Source organism: Lepus europaeus, chromosome 6 (assembly GCF_033115175.1).
Source record: "Lepus europaeus isolate LE1 chromosome 6, mLepTim1.pri, whole genome shotgun sequence".
In the NCBI taxonomy this organism is placed as follows: Eukaryota; Metazoa; Chordata; class Mammalia; order Lagomorpha; family Leporidae; genus Lepus; species Lepus europaeus.
In genome coordinates, this window is record NC_084832.1 from 87,857,659 (window position 1) to 87,876,560 (window position 18,902).

The 18,902-nt window shown below is 51.4% G+C and overlaps 1 protein-coding gene across 2 annotated transcripts in view; it reads right to left on the minus strand.

Moving 5' to 3' along the window:
- Positions 1-1,691: 1,691 nt before the first annotated feature.
- LATS2 (large tumor suppressor kinase 2) overlaps positions 1,692-18,902 on the minus strand; it is a 77,980-nt gene continuing 60,769 nt past the window's right edge. For both annotated transcript variants that reach the window (XM_062194542.1, XM_062194543.1), the window contains 6 exons: positions 14,529-14,661; positions 11,467-12,878; positions 9,738-10,320; positions 8,644-8,826; positions 6,980-7,086; positions 1,692-3,979 (listed from right to left, as the gene is read on the minus strand). In XM_062194542.1, coding sequence (XP_062050526.1) covers positions 3,485-3,979; positions 6,980-7,086; positions 8,644-8,826; positions 9,738-10,320; positions 11,467-12,878; positions 14,529-14,661 — 2,913 coding nt within the window. In that variant the 3' untranslated portion in view covers positions 1,692-3,484. The remainder of the gene's footprint in view (positions 3,980-6,979; positions 7,087-8,643; positions 8,827-9,737; positions 10,321-11,466; positions 12,879-14,528; positions 14,662-18,902) is intronic.

Sequence of the window (18,902 nt, forward strand, 5' to 3'; positions counted from 1 at the left end):
TATACTTCAAAGTATCTCATTGTGCATGGTAAATACAGCTTTATCCATCAGTGTAAAAAAAAACGTAGTTACTGAGACTCTACACTCGATTTGTTAAGTTCTATTTGGAGGAATTTGATAAACGCCATCTCAAAAATCCCAGCTGAAGACCATAGAAAATTCAGAGGAAACACCTCAAGCTGGCTAATGCTTTTTCCTTAACGATTTGCATTTAGATTTAGCAAGGGACATAACATGCAAGTGTGAAGGAAACTTGGAAGGAACACAATAAGCTATTTCCTCCCTCAACAGGCTCCTTTCATACCCAACAATGATCACAGATGTGTGGGAGCCAGGCCTAGCAGTTCCTTCATGATACTCTTAGGAAATCTTTTCCTATAGAATCTGGCAATACAAATTGCTAATACCCTTAAACTTTTCATCTAGCAGTTCCACTTTTAAGCATCTGCCCTACGTATTTACATACCATCTGTACCACACATTTATAAAATGACAGCTCCTAGAGGTTATTCTAACACTGTTTTTAAGAGAAGATCAGAAACAACAGTGTGTCCACCTATATGGCACTGGTTTGATTATAACAGCCTCAACAATGAACTGGAATGCAGTAATACTAAACAAAGAAGCTCTTTATGTGATGATACGAATTGCCAAGACACATTGTCAACTGAAAAGAGGTGCAGAATATATGCATAATATTCTCCCATTTCCTTTTTTCTTTTTTACAGGTAGAGTTAGACAGTGAGAGAGAGAGAGAGAGAGAGAGAGAGAGAGAGAGAGAGAAGAGGTCTTCTTTCTGTTGGTTCACCCCCCAAACGCCCGCTATGGCCGGCGCGCTGCAGCGATCCAAAGCCAGGAGCCAGGTGTTTCCTCCTGGTCTCCCATGCGGGTGCAGGGCCCAAGGACTTGGGCCATCCTCCACTGCCTTCCCGGGCCACAGCAGAGATCTGGACTGGAAGAGGAGCAACAGGGACAGAATCTGGCACCCCAATCGGGACAAGAACCCGGGGTGCCGGCGCCGCAGGTGGAGGATTAACCAAGCTGTGGCGCTGGCCTATTCTCCCATTTCTGTAAGAGGTAAACAAGCATACATGTACAAATTTGCTTACACTGTATCTTAAAATGTTCTCTAAGGATGCAAAATAAACCTATCATTTGTTGTCTTCGGGAAATGAGTGGCTGTAAACAAAGCAAAGGACATTATTTTGAACATCCGTTCACACACTTTGATTCACAATCATTCAAAGATTAACGTGGACTATTCTCTTTTCTCAATTTCTTAATACTACTATCAAAACCATTTCAAATAAAAGGTTTGGCATGACTTCTGTCCTTCCAGCTTAACCGTATGATGCTGCTGCTGGGGGCTGGCTCCTAGGCATGAGCTATGGCCCACCACATGCACCTGGAACCCCTCAGGGAGGTGTGTTTTGTGTTCAGCTTACAGCAGAGAAGCTGGTCGGTCGTGGAGTGGCCGTGGGATCTGGAGTCTGTGTGTCTCACCAGCAGCCCACTTCTCCCCACCCCAGCCCTGCTGGGAAGCTCTGCTCCCTCCCCTCTTGGGACACTGACTCCCCAGTGACTCTGCTCTGGCTGTCTGGGAAGCACCAGGAGAATGTGGCGGGGGCTACGGCATGCTGATAAAATCAAGAACTTAGCAACATCAAGAAAACGTGACACCACCTAACGGATTTGGATTCAAAATTTTAATAATAAATTGTGCCAGTAGAAGCTTTTCAAAGGCAATGATATATCAATAAATAATAGTTAAATTGAGTTCCTGAGAAAGAACCTACCACATGAAAGTATGTCAGAGCGCTGTAAAATAACAACATGGCATTATGTAAAATAGCGAAAATACTGACAGTCACGATACAAGCACAGCAGACTTCAGAATATGCCATTCATACAAATGTAAACCAGTACACAGGATTTTTTTTTTTTTTTTAGTTTAGGCATTGATAAACTTATAAGTGTTGTTTTCTAGATACATACTAAGTAATGGATACATTATACTAAGAATTTCAAGGAAAAATGTGGAATAATAATATAATGAAAAATATGATGCATCAGATTTTTTAAAAAGCAAAAGAGAATTTAAATTTTTACTCAAATATAAATCACTTTAAATAGGCACCATACTAATTTGAAATAAGGAATATTTTGTGTGTTTACCTATGTAGTTATATATACATCTATACGTCTAAGAAAATATGTATGGCTTATTTTTTCATCCCACTGTCACTAAGAATCTTTGCTTGTTTACAAAGGTTAGAAAAATGTATTGTTTAAACCGAGTTATGATTCAACACTTCAAAGCACACTAAAACACCATGTGAAAGAACCGTAAGATTACTCAATTTCATTCTGGTAACGTCTCAGCTGTTACGACAGCGGGAAGAAGCATTCAAGAGGTTAAGTAGCAGGGTTGGAGTTACTGAATTCCACATACCAGCTACACCAGTAACCAAAGAGCATACTGCCTAGAGAAACGGACACGGGTCCACCAGTAACTTCAAATTTTTGGCATAGCTACGTTAATCCCTTTTGATGTGTATAAGTTTAGTATATGACAAATGTTTTACTTTACCCCCCAAAGAATCCAATCATACCCAAGACACACACACACACAAATCACTTTTCAGTTACACATCTGCATGTCTTTAACAAAACAATAAGGGATACAATCATAGCGCGGAAGTCACTCACACGATACGTTATCAGCACACTGTCTAGAATACCTCATTTATAAACACTCGGTAAAAACATATTCACAGGACCTGCTGTGAATGGCAAGATACGGTGATTTTATAATAGAAAAAACCCTGCTCATGCAGTACTTTCCCCAGCAGACGGCTGAAATCACACCACATCATCACCTTGCTCACTTCCTATTACACTATAATACGCAAAAAGCCAAAAAAAAAAAAAAAAAAAAAAAAAAGCAGCTTTTAACATTATATATCACGATTTTGAAATGTGGGAAAAAATACAAACAAAAACCATTGTGTGAATAAAACTGTCTCCATGACATCTGGGCAGAGTGTTGTCTTGTTAACTTTTTTACATTATTGCACAGACATTTCTTCTCACATGTTTTTCAGTTTTTATGTCTTTTCTTAAATGTGAATAAGTGCTACGGATAAAATACAAATGTAGAAAATAACAGCAGCATGATTTGTCAAAGTTAATCCCTATAATTTAGTAAGAAAAAATGGATATAAACAAAATAAGTGCTCTTTCTAAACTGTACTAAATGTTTAAAAATATTGTTTTGATGCAGTGTAGGTCCTCAAAAGCCAACTCAAAGTCACGTCGACCCACCCTGCCTGTCAAGCAGGACCGAGAGAGGCAGCTCGGCTGGACGTGGAGTCCCTTCAGCTTCCGCGTGGGGCGGTCACGGTGAAGCACAGTCTTGAGAGAAGTAGCCCGCCTGGGCTGCTCCCCACAGCGGCGGAGCGCCCTGCGGGCCCCGGTGCACGGGCTACACGTAGACCGGCTGGCAGCCCTCGGTCTGATCCACCAGATCGGAGTTTTCCAAATCTGAGTTCTCAGACTGCGAAGCTTCTGCTCCTGAGGGCTTGGGGCATCTAAAGGGGTAGCCATTGTCATCAAAGAACCTTCGGAAAGTGAACTCATAGAAGGCGTGCTCCGGGTGCTTGTTGCCGGGGGAGGCGAGCGTGTCCCAGGCCTTGGCACTCCCTTCGCTGGCCTCGTTCCATGGGCTTTCTTCATCTACGGGGTCAAAATTCGAGGTGTCCATGGGGTGGCTGATGGTGGGCACGTAGGGGGCCGGCTGCTTCCGGATGTCGCTGGAGAAGTCGATGGTGCTGAAGAAGGGGTGGGCCTTCAGGTCATCGGCCCCGTCCCTCCCCAGCCGGCAGTCTGCCGAGCAGCACAGCTTGGTGATGAGGTCCCTGGCCTCGGGGCTCAGCTTGACTTGGGTGGGAATGTGGAGCGTGTTCTCCCAGTTGATCACCTGGAGAGAGGGCAGAACACAAGTCAGCTTCCCGTCCCATGTCAGCGCCAGGCGGCCAGGGCTGCTGTGCCACAGCCTGGGATGACCTGACTGCTTGCACCTCAGTGTACAAGGCAGTTTGAACAGACACAGAGGCAGCGGCTGACAACGGAGCGTACATCTTTTTAGATTTTTATTTATTTGAAAGGCAGAGTGACATGGAGAGGAGAGAGATCGTCTATCCTCTGGTTCACTCCCAAATGCCTGTGCCAGACAGAAGTCAGGAGAAGCAAGGAACTCCATCCAGGTCTCCCATCCAGGTGGCAGGGCCATCATCTGTTGCCTCTCAGGTGCATTAGCAGGAAGCTGGATCAGAAGCGGAGTAACTGATGCAAACCAGGCACTTTGATGTGGGATGTGGGCAGAAGCCCCTGGGCCACAATACCTACCCCTGGTGGGGTTTTATTTAGTAGGTCCCTCCCAGTCAGCATCAAGGGACCATGCAACCAAACACACACTAAAGGATGTTCATACTGCTCAGCAAAACAATTCTGTCTTCCAGAAAAATGAAGAGACTGATCCTCTGCGAGTCATTTCTTTAGCTATGGCAATGGGTTTCTGTTGAACCACTGTGACACACGTTATGGCCAAAAGATGGTCAACCGGAGTTTTGAGGGTTTTTTTTTTTTTTTAAATTTTGACAGGCAGAGTGGACAGTGAGAGAGAGAGAAAGGCCTTCCTTTTTGCCGTTGGTTCACCCTCCAATGGCTGCCGCAGCCGGCGCACAGCACTGATCTGAAGGCAGGAGCCAGGTGCTTCTCCTGTCTCCCATGGGGTGCAGAGCCCAAGTCCCGAGCACTTGAGCCATCCTCCACTGCACTGCCGGGCCATAGCAGAGAACTGGCCTGGGAAAGGGGCAACCGGGACAGAATCTGGCGCCCCGACCAGGACTAGAACACGGTGTGCCGGCGCCGCAAGGCAGAGGATTAGCCTGTTGAGCCATGGCGCCGGCCGGGGTTTTGTTTTAAAAAAAGTAACCTAATAGAGGAAAGCTGACTGAGGGTCTGATGGTTATTGCCCTGGCTCATGTGTGTGATGCCCAACTACATAAACCAGCCGTCTGGCTGCTTGATGAATTCATTCATCACAGATGTGTCCACTATGATGAACAAAACAAGAGTCTTGATTGCCTATTTTCAGAATCAGGGTGAAACAAGGCCAGTGTAACTCAATTCTAGCTGGGGTGTTGGGACAGCAGGTAAGGCCTGGAAGTAGTTGGGTAGGTGGGTGGGAAGACTGGTTCGAACCTGGGTAGTTGTTTTAATAGAGCTAAAACTACAAGACTCAGAGGAAAACATAAAGGTAAATGCTGCCTGGTAACTGATCTGGCAATGACTTCTTAGATGACACCAGAAGCACAGATAACAAAAAAACATTCAAAACTTTTGTTCATCAAAGAACATTATCAACCAGTGGAAAGGGTAACCAACCAATGCAACAAGAGCATATATATGCAAAGCATATATTAGAATCATTCAGAATATATGCAGAACACCTATAATTCCATAACAAAAACATTCAACCTGATGAAAAAAGGGCAATGGACTTGAACAGCTATTCCTCCAAAGGAGATACACAAACGGCCAGTAAGTACATGAAAACACTCAATACTACCTCACTCACTTAGGGTGGCTAAAAGTAAAAGAAAAAAGAAAAATATGGGAAAATAATCAAAATTATCAAGGATAATAATAACTTTTGTTATCAAGGATACGGGTAAGGTGCAGCTCTCTCTCTCTCTGCCTCTCCTCTTTCTGTGTAACGCTTTCAAATAAAAAGTAAAATAAAATCTTTTAAAAAAAGGATATGGGTAAACTGGAACTCATGTGTACTGCAGGTGCACTATAAACTTGGTTTCTCAAAAAGCAAAATATACAACAACCATATGATTTAAGGTATATCTGGGGATATATCCAAAGGAAGTGAAAACATGGTCATAGGAGCACAACAGCCACGAGGTAGAAACAACCCTGATGTCTAATGATGGATGAATGGATAAACAACTATGTTCTCTACATACAGTGGAACAAAATTCAGCCTTGAAAAGCAAGTTCTGATACATGCCACACAACACAGATGAGACTTGAAGTCATTATGTAAGTGAAACGAGCCGTCACAAAAGGACAAATACTGTATGACTCCACTTAAGGAGGTACCTAAAATTGTCAAATGCATAGACAAAAAGTAGAATGGAGGTTCCATGAGGCTGGGGGAGGGAGAAGAGAGTTACGAAATGGGTATAGAGTCTCTGGGATGATGACAACACTTAGAAAATAGTGGTGATCGCAGCACTACATGTGAATGTTCAAAAATGGCTAAAATGGCGATTTTATGATAGATGTGTATTTTACCACAATAAAAAAAAAATCCAGGTTATTATCATGCAGGTAAATTAGTGAGTGGTTCAGAAATTCAATTAGGATGCAGATAATATCTATTTCCAATTTTATTGCTTCTATATGAAACAGCCTTAATTGAGGATTTTTCTAATTAAAAGGTTATTAATTTTAGGTTCTACTATGGACTTCAGGGATATGAAAACTTCCTAGAATTGTGTGTCCATGGGTAAATCCACTGCAGGCCGCAGACTCTCAAATAATTGCTTATTATAGACAGGAAGGGCTCTAATTGTAAAACTAGTCAGTAACGCTGCCTCGCACGAACATGAGGAATACACACACCCAATCTGCCTCCACAGCTGGTAATCCACCAACAGCGATGCTCCGACGTCCAGACAAGGTGAGCTCTGCTTGCTCTTGGCCGGGCAGGTATGCTTGGCCGCAGAGAGCTGCAGGGCGCCACCCATTTATCAAAACTCAGCTCCAACTTTGTGACTTTCCTTAAGTCAACAAAATTTACAAACGCTGATATTACTGTAAAAAACCCCACGGTCCGCACCGGCATTCCCGCCCTACCCAGGATGAGAGGAGGCCGGCTGGGGGCTCTCGCGCCCCAACTCACCTTCAGCTGGGTTTCCGTGGGCGTGGGCGCCAGGAAGGGCGGCTGCCCCACCAGCATCTCGAAGAGAATCACGCCGACGCTCCACCAGTCACACAGCTGCGTGTACCCTGCAAGACAGAGTCGGCTCGGCAGGGGCCCAGGCGCGGGGTCTGCCCTGTGGGTGCGTTTCTTGTCCAGCCCAGAGCACGCTGAGGCAGCCCGGGGCCCAGTCCTGTGCTGAGGGCTCCCACAGCCTGCTGGGAAGGACTCACGGCCGCTTCTATTCTCCACCTTTACTGATTCACTTGCACAAAGAAAGGCTTAATTTGAAAAGATCAGTGTTGTCGGGACTCTAAGTTCTTCCAGACCACGCTAACAGACGCGAGTCACAGTAACAGAACCTGGAAAATGCAGGGTTGAGACCCACGAGTAGTCCAAGAGGCTTCCGTGTGGAATACGGAGACCAGGAAGAGGAAAGGGGCACCCCGGGGGTGCTAGGCCTGCCTCACACGCCCTGCTGAGGGTCACGACCAGGAGGCTATGGGGCAGGTTCACCCATCTTTGATTTTTGCCCACTTTTCCCTCAGAGATCCATGTCACAGTGAAGCCAGGCTCTTCCTGCTGTGACCCAATGCTTGCTAAGTGTGCTGGGGACACAGGGGGTCATTCCCTGGTGCGTGTGTGTGGTGACGGCTGGCAGTGCTTGCCAGTGGGGCCCTTCAGACCCCCTGCTTTCCCTCCACCACCCCCCTCCTGCCTGGCTGGGCACGGAGGCTGCAGAGCTGCAATCACTAGCTGCTCTGCCCGCTGCACCAGGAGTGGCACCCACAGCTTCTCCAGGCACTTCCTGCTAGTACCTGTGGGCCTGGGGCCGAGTGGCTCAGGAGCTCCCCTTGCCTTACCACAGCTCGCAGAGACAACTGGGACTTGAACAGGTCTGGCTGGCTCCTAGGACGTCTAACAACACAGGTTTGAACGAGAAGCTGCCTATCTCTGGATTTATTAACACTGAGCCGGGGCCCCAGCCACTGTCACACGGGCCACACAGGGTCACGGAAGTACTGCCCTTGTTCTGAGCCAGACGTCCTATTTGATAGCGGGGGCCATCCGCCTGGCATATGGTGGCATTCTGCTGGGCCCTAGTCATGTCATGTCCACTGCTGTCTGTGCAAGTGCATGGAGCGGGACAAGTGGAGGAGAGCGCTCTCCGTAGCCTGGCTTCTCAACACCCTGCTGGGTGGTACAGCTCACCCAGACCAGCAAGTGCTCCGCTCCGCCAGCGCCTGCAGATACTCAGGCAAGGCTGAGTCACGGTGCTGCGGCCCCTGGAAACTGGCTACCATCCTCTGCCTCTGTACAAACCAGTTCTAGGGTCCCCCCTCAGAGGCCCCGGTGCAAAGCCTCCCATTGCCGGCCAGTGGACTCTGGCCCAAGGGATGAGTCTTCCCTCACCCCAGGAAGCGAAGGCACTTCCCCAATGGAGGGGGCGCGGGGAGGCCCAGACATTAGGGAGAGTGCAGACATTAGGGAGAGCGCGTACCTCCCGGGCTTCTGTAGGGACACACGACGGGCAGGCTATTTCGTGCCCTGGGAAACCAGTGCTGGGGACACCTGCGGAAGTCAGTGCGCCCCGAGTCCGGTGGCTGGCCGTGGGGCGCTCGAGGCGAGGGGGTGTCGGCCCGTACCTTTGCGGAGGAGCACCTCTGGTGCGATGTAATTTGGCGTCCCGACCAGAGAGTGTGCCAGACACCGCTGGTGCTGCTTGCGCGCCCGCTGCTCCAGCGTCTTCAGCCTGTCCCCACACCGACAGTTAGACACGTCGTCCCAGAGGTCGCTGGGCTCCATGCTGTCCTGTCGGATGTGGTTCCCTTCGGCCAGGAACCGGGGGTGGTGAAAAAGGAAGAAGGAAAACCAAAGTGAATCTTCGCTCGTCAGCAATGCAATGAACCCACAGCTTAGAGCAGCCAATCAATTCCAATCCCCCGCCGCCGACCGGTTAGGACCGAGACCTGCGCGTGACTGGCCGCAGGGGCAGCGCCTGAGTCAGACTCTGAGGCCCACTCGGCAGGCGCCGGCTTGGACCAGGACAGAGCCGGGCACTCTGGCAGCGCAGGAAAGGGCGCGCTGTGCTGAGGAGGTGGCAGGGCATCCTGAGGGCTACATTCTTGGTGCCTCCTGGGCCTAGATCACAAGGCCCTGTCCAACAAGCCATGCTTTCAGATGAGCAAGAACAAATCTGTGGCGGGCTTTTAAAAGATGCATGACATTCTCCAAGGCCAGAAGATGGAGATGGTGCAGGGCGAGTTTTGAGTTAAAGGTTAAGTCTGAGTTAGGGTATTAAAATAACTGTTTCAAGAATCCCTGCCATAAATAAGGTAACAACCAGCTGGGTTTTTGTTGTTGTTGTTGTTAATCTTTTCAAATAGCAGGATTCTGAGGAATGGGGTGAAATATACATTAGATTCAGGTTAGTTATGACAGAGGACCCCATTTGGGGAGGTTATGAGAATTTTCTATTTTAACACATTTTAATAGGGCACAGTGATGGTTCTTCACAAAGGCCCTGTGACATTCCATTGATCTAAAATGTAGCAAAAGTGAAACCCACTACCTTAATGAAAGACACCTCACACACATCACACTATTTCTTTAGGGAGAAAAGGATGTTACTGCAGACTATAAAATAGAGTGACAGACAATTCCAAAATGATCAGGGGCCACCCCCATGCAAACAGGGGTCTGGGTGTGGACAGTGGAGGTGGCATGCCCAAGACAATACCTTTTTGGTAGTATTTGGAATTGTGAGTCCACCTGAACCCAGTGCAGAGGCCGAAATCTGTCAGTTTGATGTGACCATCCAGATCTATGAGAATGTTGTCAGGCTTGATGTCCCGGTGGATAAAGCCCATCTTATGGACGCTCTCGATGGCCAGCGTCAACTCTGCGATGTAGAACCGGGCCAGGTGCTCGGGGAAGACCTCCATGCGGATCAGCAGGCTCATCATGTCCCCGCCAGGGATGTAGTCCATCACAAAGTACAGGCTGTCTTTGTCTTGGAAGGAGTAGTAGAGTTTCACCACCCACTCGTTGTCGGCCTCAGCCAGGATGTCCCTCTCGGCCTTGACGTGGGCCACCTGGTTCCGGTTCAGCACGTCCTTCTTCCTCAGGGTCTTCATGGCATACAGAGCGTGAGTGTCCACCTTACAAGCAAGGCACACTTCTCCAAAGGCACCGATGCCCAGGGTTTTGATTTTCACGAACATGGACTTGTCCATCTTGGCCCTCTTGAGCCTGTTGTAATTGGACTCCTTCTGGTAGAGGATCTTCCTCATCTGCTCCTGCTCAGCCTCGCACAGTCCAGCCTGCGTGGAAGGAAAGGGAGGAGGAGCCATGTTACAGGGGGTCCCAGCACAGCAAGCCACGGCAGGGGTGGGCTGGGGGCTCCCCAGAACCTAGAGGGCTCTCAACTCACACAAAACACCGTAGAGTGGGCCTAATACACTGCAAGCAAGATAATATTTGGCCTTCTCCTGTATAGCCACAGACAGACACAAATCTGGAATCCAAGGTAAGAAAAGAAGAGTTCTTTCTCTGGGTAAGTTTAAGCTCCAGAAAGGAGGGGTGCCTGCATTAGGAGGGGACCACAACATCCCTGAAACTCCAAGAGCAATCTAAATATTTTAATAGCCCAGGGAAAAATGAGATGGCAGGAAAGAAAAGATCAGTGAATGCTGGACAGCAGGAAGTAAGAGCACAGATTCAATTTTTAGAATTACTGGCCCTGTGACCTTAAATTCAGTGTTCCATTTTAATTTTAATAATTTATTAATAATTAACCTTCTGTAGTACTACTTAGGGCATACTTAGTGCTACTTAGGGCATACATGAATCACTACTAGATATATTTTTCCTTAAAAAAATTTATAAAAAACCCAAACCTTGTTTCTGTATTTCAAAGTGTTGTATTACTATGCAAACTTTGATGAGTCTTTTTTTAAAGGTTTATTCATTTATTTGAAAGGCAGAGCCAGAGAGACAGCGTCTTCCATCCACTGGTTCACTCCCCAAATGGCCGCAAGGGCTGGAGCTGAGCCAATCGGAAGCCACAAGGCAGGAGTTTCTTCCTGGTCTCCCATGAGGGTGCAGGCACTTGGGCCATCTTCTACTTTCCCAGGCCATCGCAGAGCGCTGGATCGGAAGTGGAGAAGCCGGGATTCAAACCTAAGCCCATATGGGATGCCAGCACTGCAGAAGGAGGCTCTCCCCACTACCCCACAGCACCAGGCTCCTTGCTGAGTTTTTTAAACAACAAGGACACACATGATAACCCTATTACGCACAGCCATCCCTCAGGAGAAAGGGGGTGGGAGAGGGAAGTAGCAACATCTGTGACTTCTCTAATACACCTGTGAGAACGGTTCATCTAAAGTGGGAGCAGAAAAGGGACCCTGATGTTACCAACTGAGGGGCGCACGTGGGGCAAATGGACAGAAGAAGCGGGGAATTACTTTGGCCATCTCTTGCTCCAGCTGCATCCTCCGGTTCACCTTCTGCTGGTAGGTTTTTATGACATTCTCCACGTGCTGCTCCATGAAGAACTTAAAGGCATAAGGCGAGTAGCTTTTGATGCGTGACTCTCGCTTCTCCTCGTCCTTGCTGTTTTTGCGGACAGGGACGGGGGAAGTCTGGATCTGCTTTTTGTCCTTCCCGCATTTGTCCCCCTTGGCGCCCTTGTGGCTCTTGTCTGCCCTGTCGGTGGGCTCCGTGGCTGCGCCCCCTCGGAGGCTCTGCTCCACGCCGGCACACAGGCCGTCCAGGTCGTACTGCTCTGACTTGCTGGGCAGCAGCAGGTGCTTCGGGTAGGGTGGGGGCGGGCACCTGCGGTCGGGGCTGCCCAACTCCAGATCCAGCGGGTAGGGGCTGCCGAGGCCCAGGGCGTGCTCGTCCTTAGCGTCCAGCCCGTCTGCGGTCGGGGCAGGCGCGGGCACCCAGGCCGGGTGGGACGGCCCCACAGCCGTCTGCGGTTCGGGCCTCAGCACCCGCACACTCTTCACAGGGTGCAGGATGTGCGCCGCCGTGACGGCTGTGACGGTGTTGGGGGCAGGCAGGGAGGGCTCGGCCTGGACGGGAGCGCCAGCCCGCGGCTGCTGGCTGTTGAAGGAGTTGGTCCTGCTGGGTGCGCGGCCGTCTGGCCGGAAGCTCGCATGCGGGCGCGGTGCGTCCAGGCCAGGCTTCTGCAGGGAGTCGCGGCGGGCCAGGGAGGTGGCCGGCCATGCCTGCACAGGGGCGCCGCCCAGCTCATACAGGTCTGCGTTGAGGCTGTTTCTGGAGGGGGCAAGCAGGCTCTGCGGGGGGCTGTCGCCTGCGAACATCTGGCCCCGGGAGCCCATCACGTGCAGCTGGTGGGCTGCGGGGCTGGGCTGCTTGTGGTGCGGGTGCGGGGCATAGAGCGCGGCGCCTGGGGCTGGGAAGGCGAGGCCGGCGCCTGGCGGGCCCCCCTGGCCCTTGGCAGTCAGGCCCGGGTAGACTCCAGCCTCGGGCGGCGCCTTGCTCTGGAACGAGGGGCTGCGCTTCACGCCGTAGGCCAGCGGCTCCCCGGGCACCAGCAAGTGCGCGCGGCCATAGTGCGCGCTGGGCAGCGGCAGCGCGGGTCCCGCAGCGCCAGGGCCCGTGAAGTGCGCCCCTGCCGCCTCCACGCCCGCTGCCGCGTAGCCTTTGGGCGGGTGCGGGGGCCCTGGCACGCCATGGGGCGCTGCCCCAGGGAAGAGGAAGTCCACGTAGGGCCGCGGCACCTCGTCCAGAGTCGCGGGGCCCTCGTAGGCCGCGCCGCCCAGCGGGTGGTAGGGTGGGAACGCGTCACCTGTGCCTTCGAAGCTGGGCCTCCGCGTCACCGTCACCGGGGTAGGCACCAGGCCCTTTCCTGCAGGAGACAGAAAGACGGAATCAGTGGGGGCCAGCGCTCTGGGTCCCTACCTGGCAATGCCTCAGGGGGCCGAGAGCCTCACAGGGCCTTCATCCCAGGGGCTGTGTTGTGGACCAGTGGCCGCAAAAGTGGCCCAGTGCAGGGTTGGGCCGGAGTCCAGAGGGCACCGGGAAGGGGCAAGGGCAGTCTGAGGGCAGTGTCCCAGTCCTGGGCGGGGCAGGATGGGGACGCAGGGACCAGCAGCCTCTTCTTCGCCTTGCTGAATTGAGCTGGGGCTGCTGGGTTTACTGGCACATAGTTCAAATGCCCACTTTTCTTTTTCCTGTTTTTGAAATTAAAGATGTTCTGCCCCCTCCTTTATTAAAACGACGAAGCGCCCATAACATCGCTACAAATAACCAGATGGGTTTCAGCTGCGACTTGCCTAATCCTGACTCCCCTGCTGTGCAAATCTCTCATTTGACACAGACACCGGGCCCGGAAGGGCAGAAGCTGCTCCCCTCTGTGCCGGCCCTGCTCTACCCTGCTTGCTTCCGCAGTCAAAGAGCTGCGCTTGGTTGTGGGGAGACCCCTCTCCGGGGAACACCAGGCAGAGCCGAGGCCCAGCCAGCGGACATGGCAGGGCACAGGCAAAGCGGAGCTGATCTGGCCTGCAGGGAGATGGGCAGGGGAGGACGCCCATCCCCCCGGACCTGACTGTAAGGATCACACACAGATGCCAGCCAGGGACTGGGTGAGGAAACTCCTGGTCTCCAGAGAACAGAAATGGTGTCCTCGTCACAGTGAGACACAGCCTTCAAGGCATGTGACAGTGTTCATTCCCATGACTCCTTTATCACACCCCAGGGACCGCAGGTGCCCCTGGCCCTCCTGAGGGACTCTGAAGGGAGACCCAGCACTCGGACAAGGCCGCTATCCAGCAGCACTTGCCATTTGGCACCTGCTCTCAGGGGCTCCAGTGTTTTCAGATTAATGAACTAAACCTCTATTTTTTTTTTTTTTGGACAGGTAGAGTGGACAGTGAGAGAGAGAGACAGAGAAAAAAGTCTTCCTTTTCCATTGGTTCACCCTTCAATGGCTGCTGTGGCTGGCGCACTGCAGCAATCCAAAGCCAGGAGCCAGGTGCTTCCTCCTGATCTCCCATGTGGGTGCAGGGCCCAAGCACTTGGACCATCCTCCACTGCACTCTTGGGCCACAGCAGAGAGCTGGCCTGGAAGAGGAACAACCGGGACAGATTCCGGCGCCCCGACTGGGACTAGACTCCGGGGTGCCGGCACCGCAGGCGGAGGATTAGCCTAGTGAGCCGTGGCGCCAGCCTAAACCTCTCTTCTCAAAGACTCTTCCACAGGCCCACAAGAAAGTAAAAGAACATTTTTATCCTTAGTTTGCTGTATTTTTGGACCTTTCAGGGAAAAAAACAAATCCCCCAGGGAAGAAGTACTTCAGGTACTTCAGATGAGGTAGGGTGGGGTGGGGTGGCCACCCAAGATCTGCTGCCTCCACCAGGGCACGGCCGGCTCAGCTCACCCACTACCGGAAGGAGGCAACTGGCCAACAGATGGCACTGACCAGGCCCGCCCAGCTGCACTTCTTTTGTGTTCGAGTCCCAAATCCTCCTCACCCCCTACACTGAGGTCTGGGCTCACCTGGGGAGGTCTGCTTAATCACTCGCACTATCTGCTCGTTCCTCGGGTCCAGGTAGCCCATCTTACTGATGTACTCCAGGGCGGCTTCTATACTCCTGCTGCCAGTCTGCTTGAGTGCTCTGCCCGCCATCTCCTGGAAGAGAAGCACGGAGATGTGAGTGCATGCCATCGTCACTGCAACACACAGCCACCGGCGGCTCCCATCCCCCACTCTGGCTCAAACCACACTTTGCCCTCCTCGGAGAGGTGCTGCAGACAACCCTCAGAGCAAGTAAGGGGGCTAAAGGAACTGCACTCTGCAGGAGACGGACGACAGAAGCCCAGCACACACCGCGCCAGACTGGTTAGCCTGGGAAAAGAACATGTAGGAATTCTGATAGTGGATCTGAAAGAACCTTAAGTCGGCTTCTCCTTAGTAAACTTGTGGGGTTGGACTGGTGAATCCAGGATGAAACTAAAATGAACAAAGTTGAATGGGAAAGACAACTGCAGGAGTCAAGGAAAACTGGCTTGGATCTCAGCTCATCCCCATGCTGACCCCCGGGACCTGGAGACCTGCCCTGGAAGGAGGGTGTGGCTGCCAAATGGTCTCTGGTCAAAAATTAAAAAAAAAAAAAAAAAAAAAAAAAAAAGTAGCTAGTACTTAGACGCTGCTGAAAAAAAAAGAAAGAAAAAAAAAAATGCTGACCGACTGCCTGGTGTCTACAAAGCCCCGTGCTGGCTACAGCAGTAGAGGATCTGCCCTTAGGGAACTGACCACTGAGAGGAAGGCAGGCTGCCACAGCCCTCTGGAAACTGCTGGTGGGAGGAACGCAAGGCAGAGACTCAGGCAGGTAAGGTGGATGAGGTCAGGAGGCAGCTTCGATCCACCGAGTGAAGTGGTGGTGGCACGGCTGGCCCTTCCAGGACAGACAGGCTGTGGCAGGATGAGGGTCCCAGCAGAGAAAAGGCATCCTCGCTAGATGGAGTCGTTGGGACAGAGGCCCGGCGTGCTGGAAAGACAGCAGCAGCACCTGGGGGCGAGGTGACATGGGGAGGGGACCCACAGACCAGGACCAGGCTGACTGGGGAGGTTTGCTTGTTTGCAGGCAGTCACAGAAGCTTTCAAATAAGGTCACAAGGCAGCCACTTCACCTGGGGGCAGCTGCAGGGTGCAAAGCTTGAGGTACTCTCAGATGTGGGCCATGAAGCAGACAAAAGGGGATGGGAGAGACCTGGCATCTCATCCCCTAGCAGGGCATGAGATGGGCAAGGGGCAGCAGCAGGGGTGACAGCCATGAGGGCTGTGACCCAGCAGGAACAAAGAACTCTGCTGGAGACTGGCTCCAGACAAGGACAAGGAGGAAGCAGGCAGAGGCAGCAAAAGAAGGTTCCAAAGGTTCCAAAGAAGGGGAGCTGCGCACTTCACAGGTCAAAAAGAAAGGTGAGTACTGAAAATATGGGAGGGGTAGTGCCACTCAGAAGAGAAGGAAGGAGTGGGAATGCAGAAGAACTCCAGCATGGGCGCGGGGGGAGGGGTGGGGAGCCATACAGGGCGGTTCTGTGGCCTGCCATCTTGCAGGAAACAGAGAGCCACCTGTAGAGAGCACCAGCCACCCTGCCCTGGACAGGCATCCTGGCCAGTGACTTTGATCTCATTCAGCTGCCTGTGTCTGCCTGCTTCCCTGGGACAGGAAAACCTGGCAGGGCCTGAAACCCCACCTTGCAAAGCACCAGAACACACAAAGTGCTATTATCTATATGCTTGTCTAATACTGAACCAGGCGTTTCAGTCCTGGCTGTATGCCGGCCGAGGGGCAGGACAAAACACACCAGCTCTGCCTGGCTATAATGTGGGAGGCTGCAGGACAGTGGGCCAAGAGTAGGGCCGGAGTCAGAGCCTGGGGAAGACGTGCTGCCACCATAGCAGATGCAACCAAGTGGAGGAACACGAGTGACAACTTATGAAGCAGACTGGGAGGTGAGAATAAGAACAGAGTGAGCTTTTGAAAGCAGAGCTTGGATCCAAGGAACGGGCAAGTGTGTATGATCTGCAAGAGTGAAGGAGGTAGCAGGTTCAGAAGAGAGGCCCCTCCCTGCCTCACCTGGAGCCAGGAGATAACACTTCACAGCCCTGCTATGCGATGAGGTCACGTCTGGGAAGGCTCCTAGCAGCTTGGAAGAGACCTGATAGAAGGCTACATCTTACTTATTAGCAGGCTCTGCCTGGAACTTTTGGCCCCTACTAAAACATGTGCCAATCAGAGTCCACCCCTAACCACAAGCCTTTCCATCAGCACTAACCGTCCAATTGCTTTGTCTGAAATGTGGCCCCCGACTGTGTCTACTTCTGGGTGAGTCACCATTATCTCAGCACCTGCCAACAGTCAGCATGGACAGTGTCACAGGGGCTCATGTGGTGACAGAGCACCCGCTACTTCAAGCTTTGTGTGCTGACCGTGCTTCAAATCCAGTCGCTTTCAGGAGAGGAACCAACATGAGGAGACTACAAGGGAAGCCTCGTGTTCACTGGCATGTATACCTGAGCCGTACTCATGAGCCAACTTGTTTGTAAAGAAAACCTTCAAATAATCCGGGTTGGTCGAGGCTTGCCCTTCTTATCTGTCCATCACCCCTCATGCAGCAATATGTGGTTTTCACACAGAGACTCTCCGAAGCTGCTACTGTACATGTCCATACAGCTGTTTTGTAAGAGCTTTGGAAATGGAATCCATTTCTAAGCGCATGAGGATACACAGGGCACAAAGACCAGACTGGGGTGAGGGTAAGGGGGAAGGAATGACAGGGGAGGCAGTATGGCAGGAGGTCAGGCTGAAATCCAGCAGCAAAGCCTGGCCACTCACTTGCATTCTCAAGAACGTACAGAGATGGTCAGCAAGAGTCCTGACCTAGAAGTGCATGTGGCTATTCCCAGGGGCAGGGGCAAAGGCAGATCTGGCCTCAGAGGCCCTGCACCCGCTCCCGCCTCCCCAGTGCCACTGAGCAGCTGAGCAAGTTCTTCACCTGCACTGATGGTCAGTTCCCTCATCTGTGAAGCCGGCTAACAGGGCTGCTCCAGAGCAGGGCTGGGGAACCTTTGTTCTGCCAAGGTCCACTGGGATATTTCTAACAGCATTCGCAGGCCACACAAGATTATCAACTTAAAAACTGGCCTAATTTTTTTTAAATAAAGATTTATTTCTTTCTTTGAAAGGCAGAAAGAGAGAGAGAGAGAGAGAGTCTTCTATCCACTGGTTCACACTCCCTAAATGGCCACAACAGCCAGAGCTGAGCCAATCTAAAGCCAGGAGCCAGGAGCTTCCTTAGGGTCTCCCACGCAGGTGCAGGAGCCCAAGGACTTGGGCCATCTTCTGCTTTCCCAGGCTATCTGAGAGCTGGATTGGAAGTGCAGCAGTTGGGACTTTAACTGGCACCCACATGGGATGAAGGCACTGTAGGCGGTGGCTTTACCTGCTATGCCACAGCGCTGGCCCCAGCCTGCTAATTTATTGAATGTCAAATCCTGCCTAAGGTTGCCTTGGCAGAGCCAGACCGAGTGATTTTGCAGGCCTTGGGCTGGGTGTTCCCCATCCCTGCTATAGGGGCTAAAGGAGGTAATGGGTGTGTCTCAGCACCACTTTAAGAGTTGGTGGTTACTGTCCCCTAAAGTAGCCTAAGTGCCTCTGGGAAAAATGTGAAGATTACATTTGTAGATTTTATGCAGGCTCAACATTAGTAAGTCTAATGCTCTATATATGATCTTTCTTATCACAATTATATAAAGAAACATAGTGAGTTCCAGTTGGCCTCAGGCTGGTATTTTAAATGTTACCAACTTCTGTGCATGTGAGAATGGACAAGACAAGGACTCAGCCCAAGAGTTTCAGGGAGGACAAATCAGATATGTGTTCTTGTGTCCAACCCACAGAAAGTGACCAGCAGATGGCTGTTCAGAGAATGAGGAGGGAATGGCTGAATGAGCTTTGACTTGGGGTAAATAAAAGGAGGAAAGGGTGCCCAGCAGGGCACGAGACAGAAGACTGCGGGACCCCCTGGGCTGCCTGAAGCTGGAGATGCCCCCAGACACAGGCCGACGCAACAACTCCCTGAAGCGTTACTCTGTTAACCCAGATTGCAGACCTGGGCCATTCTTCAGGTGAGCCTCTTCTGCAAAAGTCCACAGTACTGCACTACTGTCTGGCCGCATGGCTGACGTACTGCTTACCACCTCCTAAGGATTCACAGGGCAGAACGCAGGGCTAACAAGACTTTGATAACGCTGTCACCTGGCAACACGCACCAAGAAAACCCCACGCACAGCTCAGTGCTTCCCTGAGAGTGCTCTAGAAAGCTAATTTTAGGAATGCTTGATGGAGCACAGTCCCATCAGGAAAT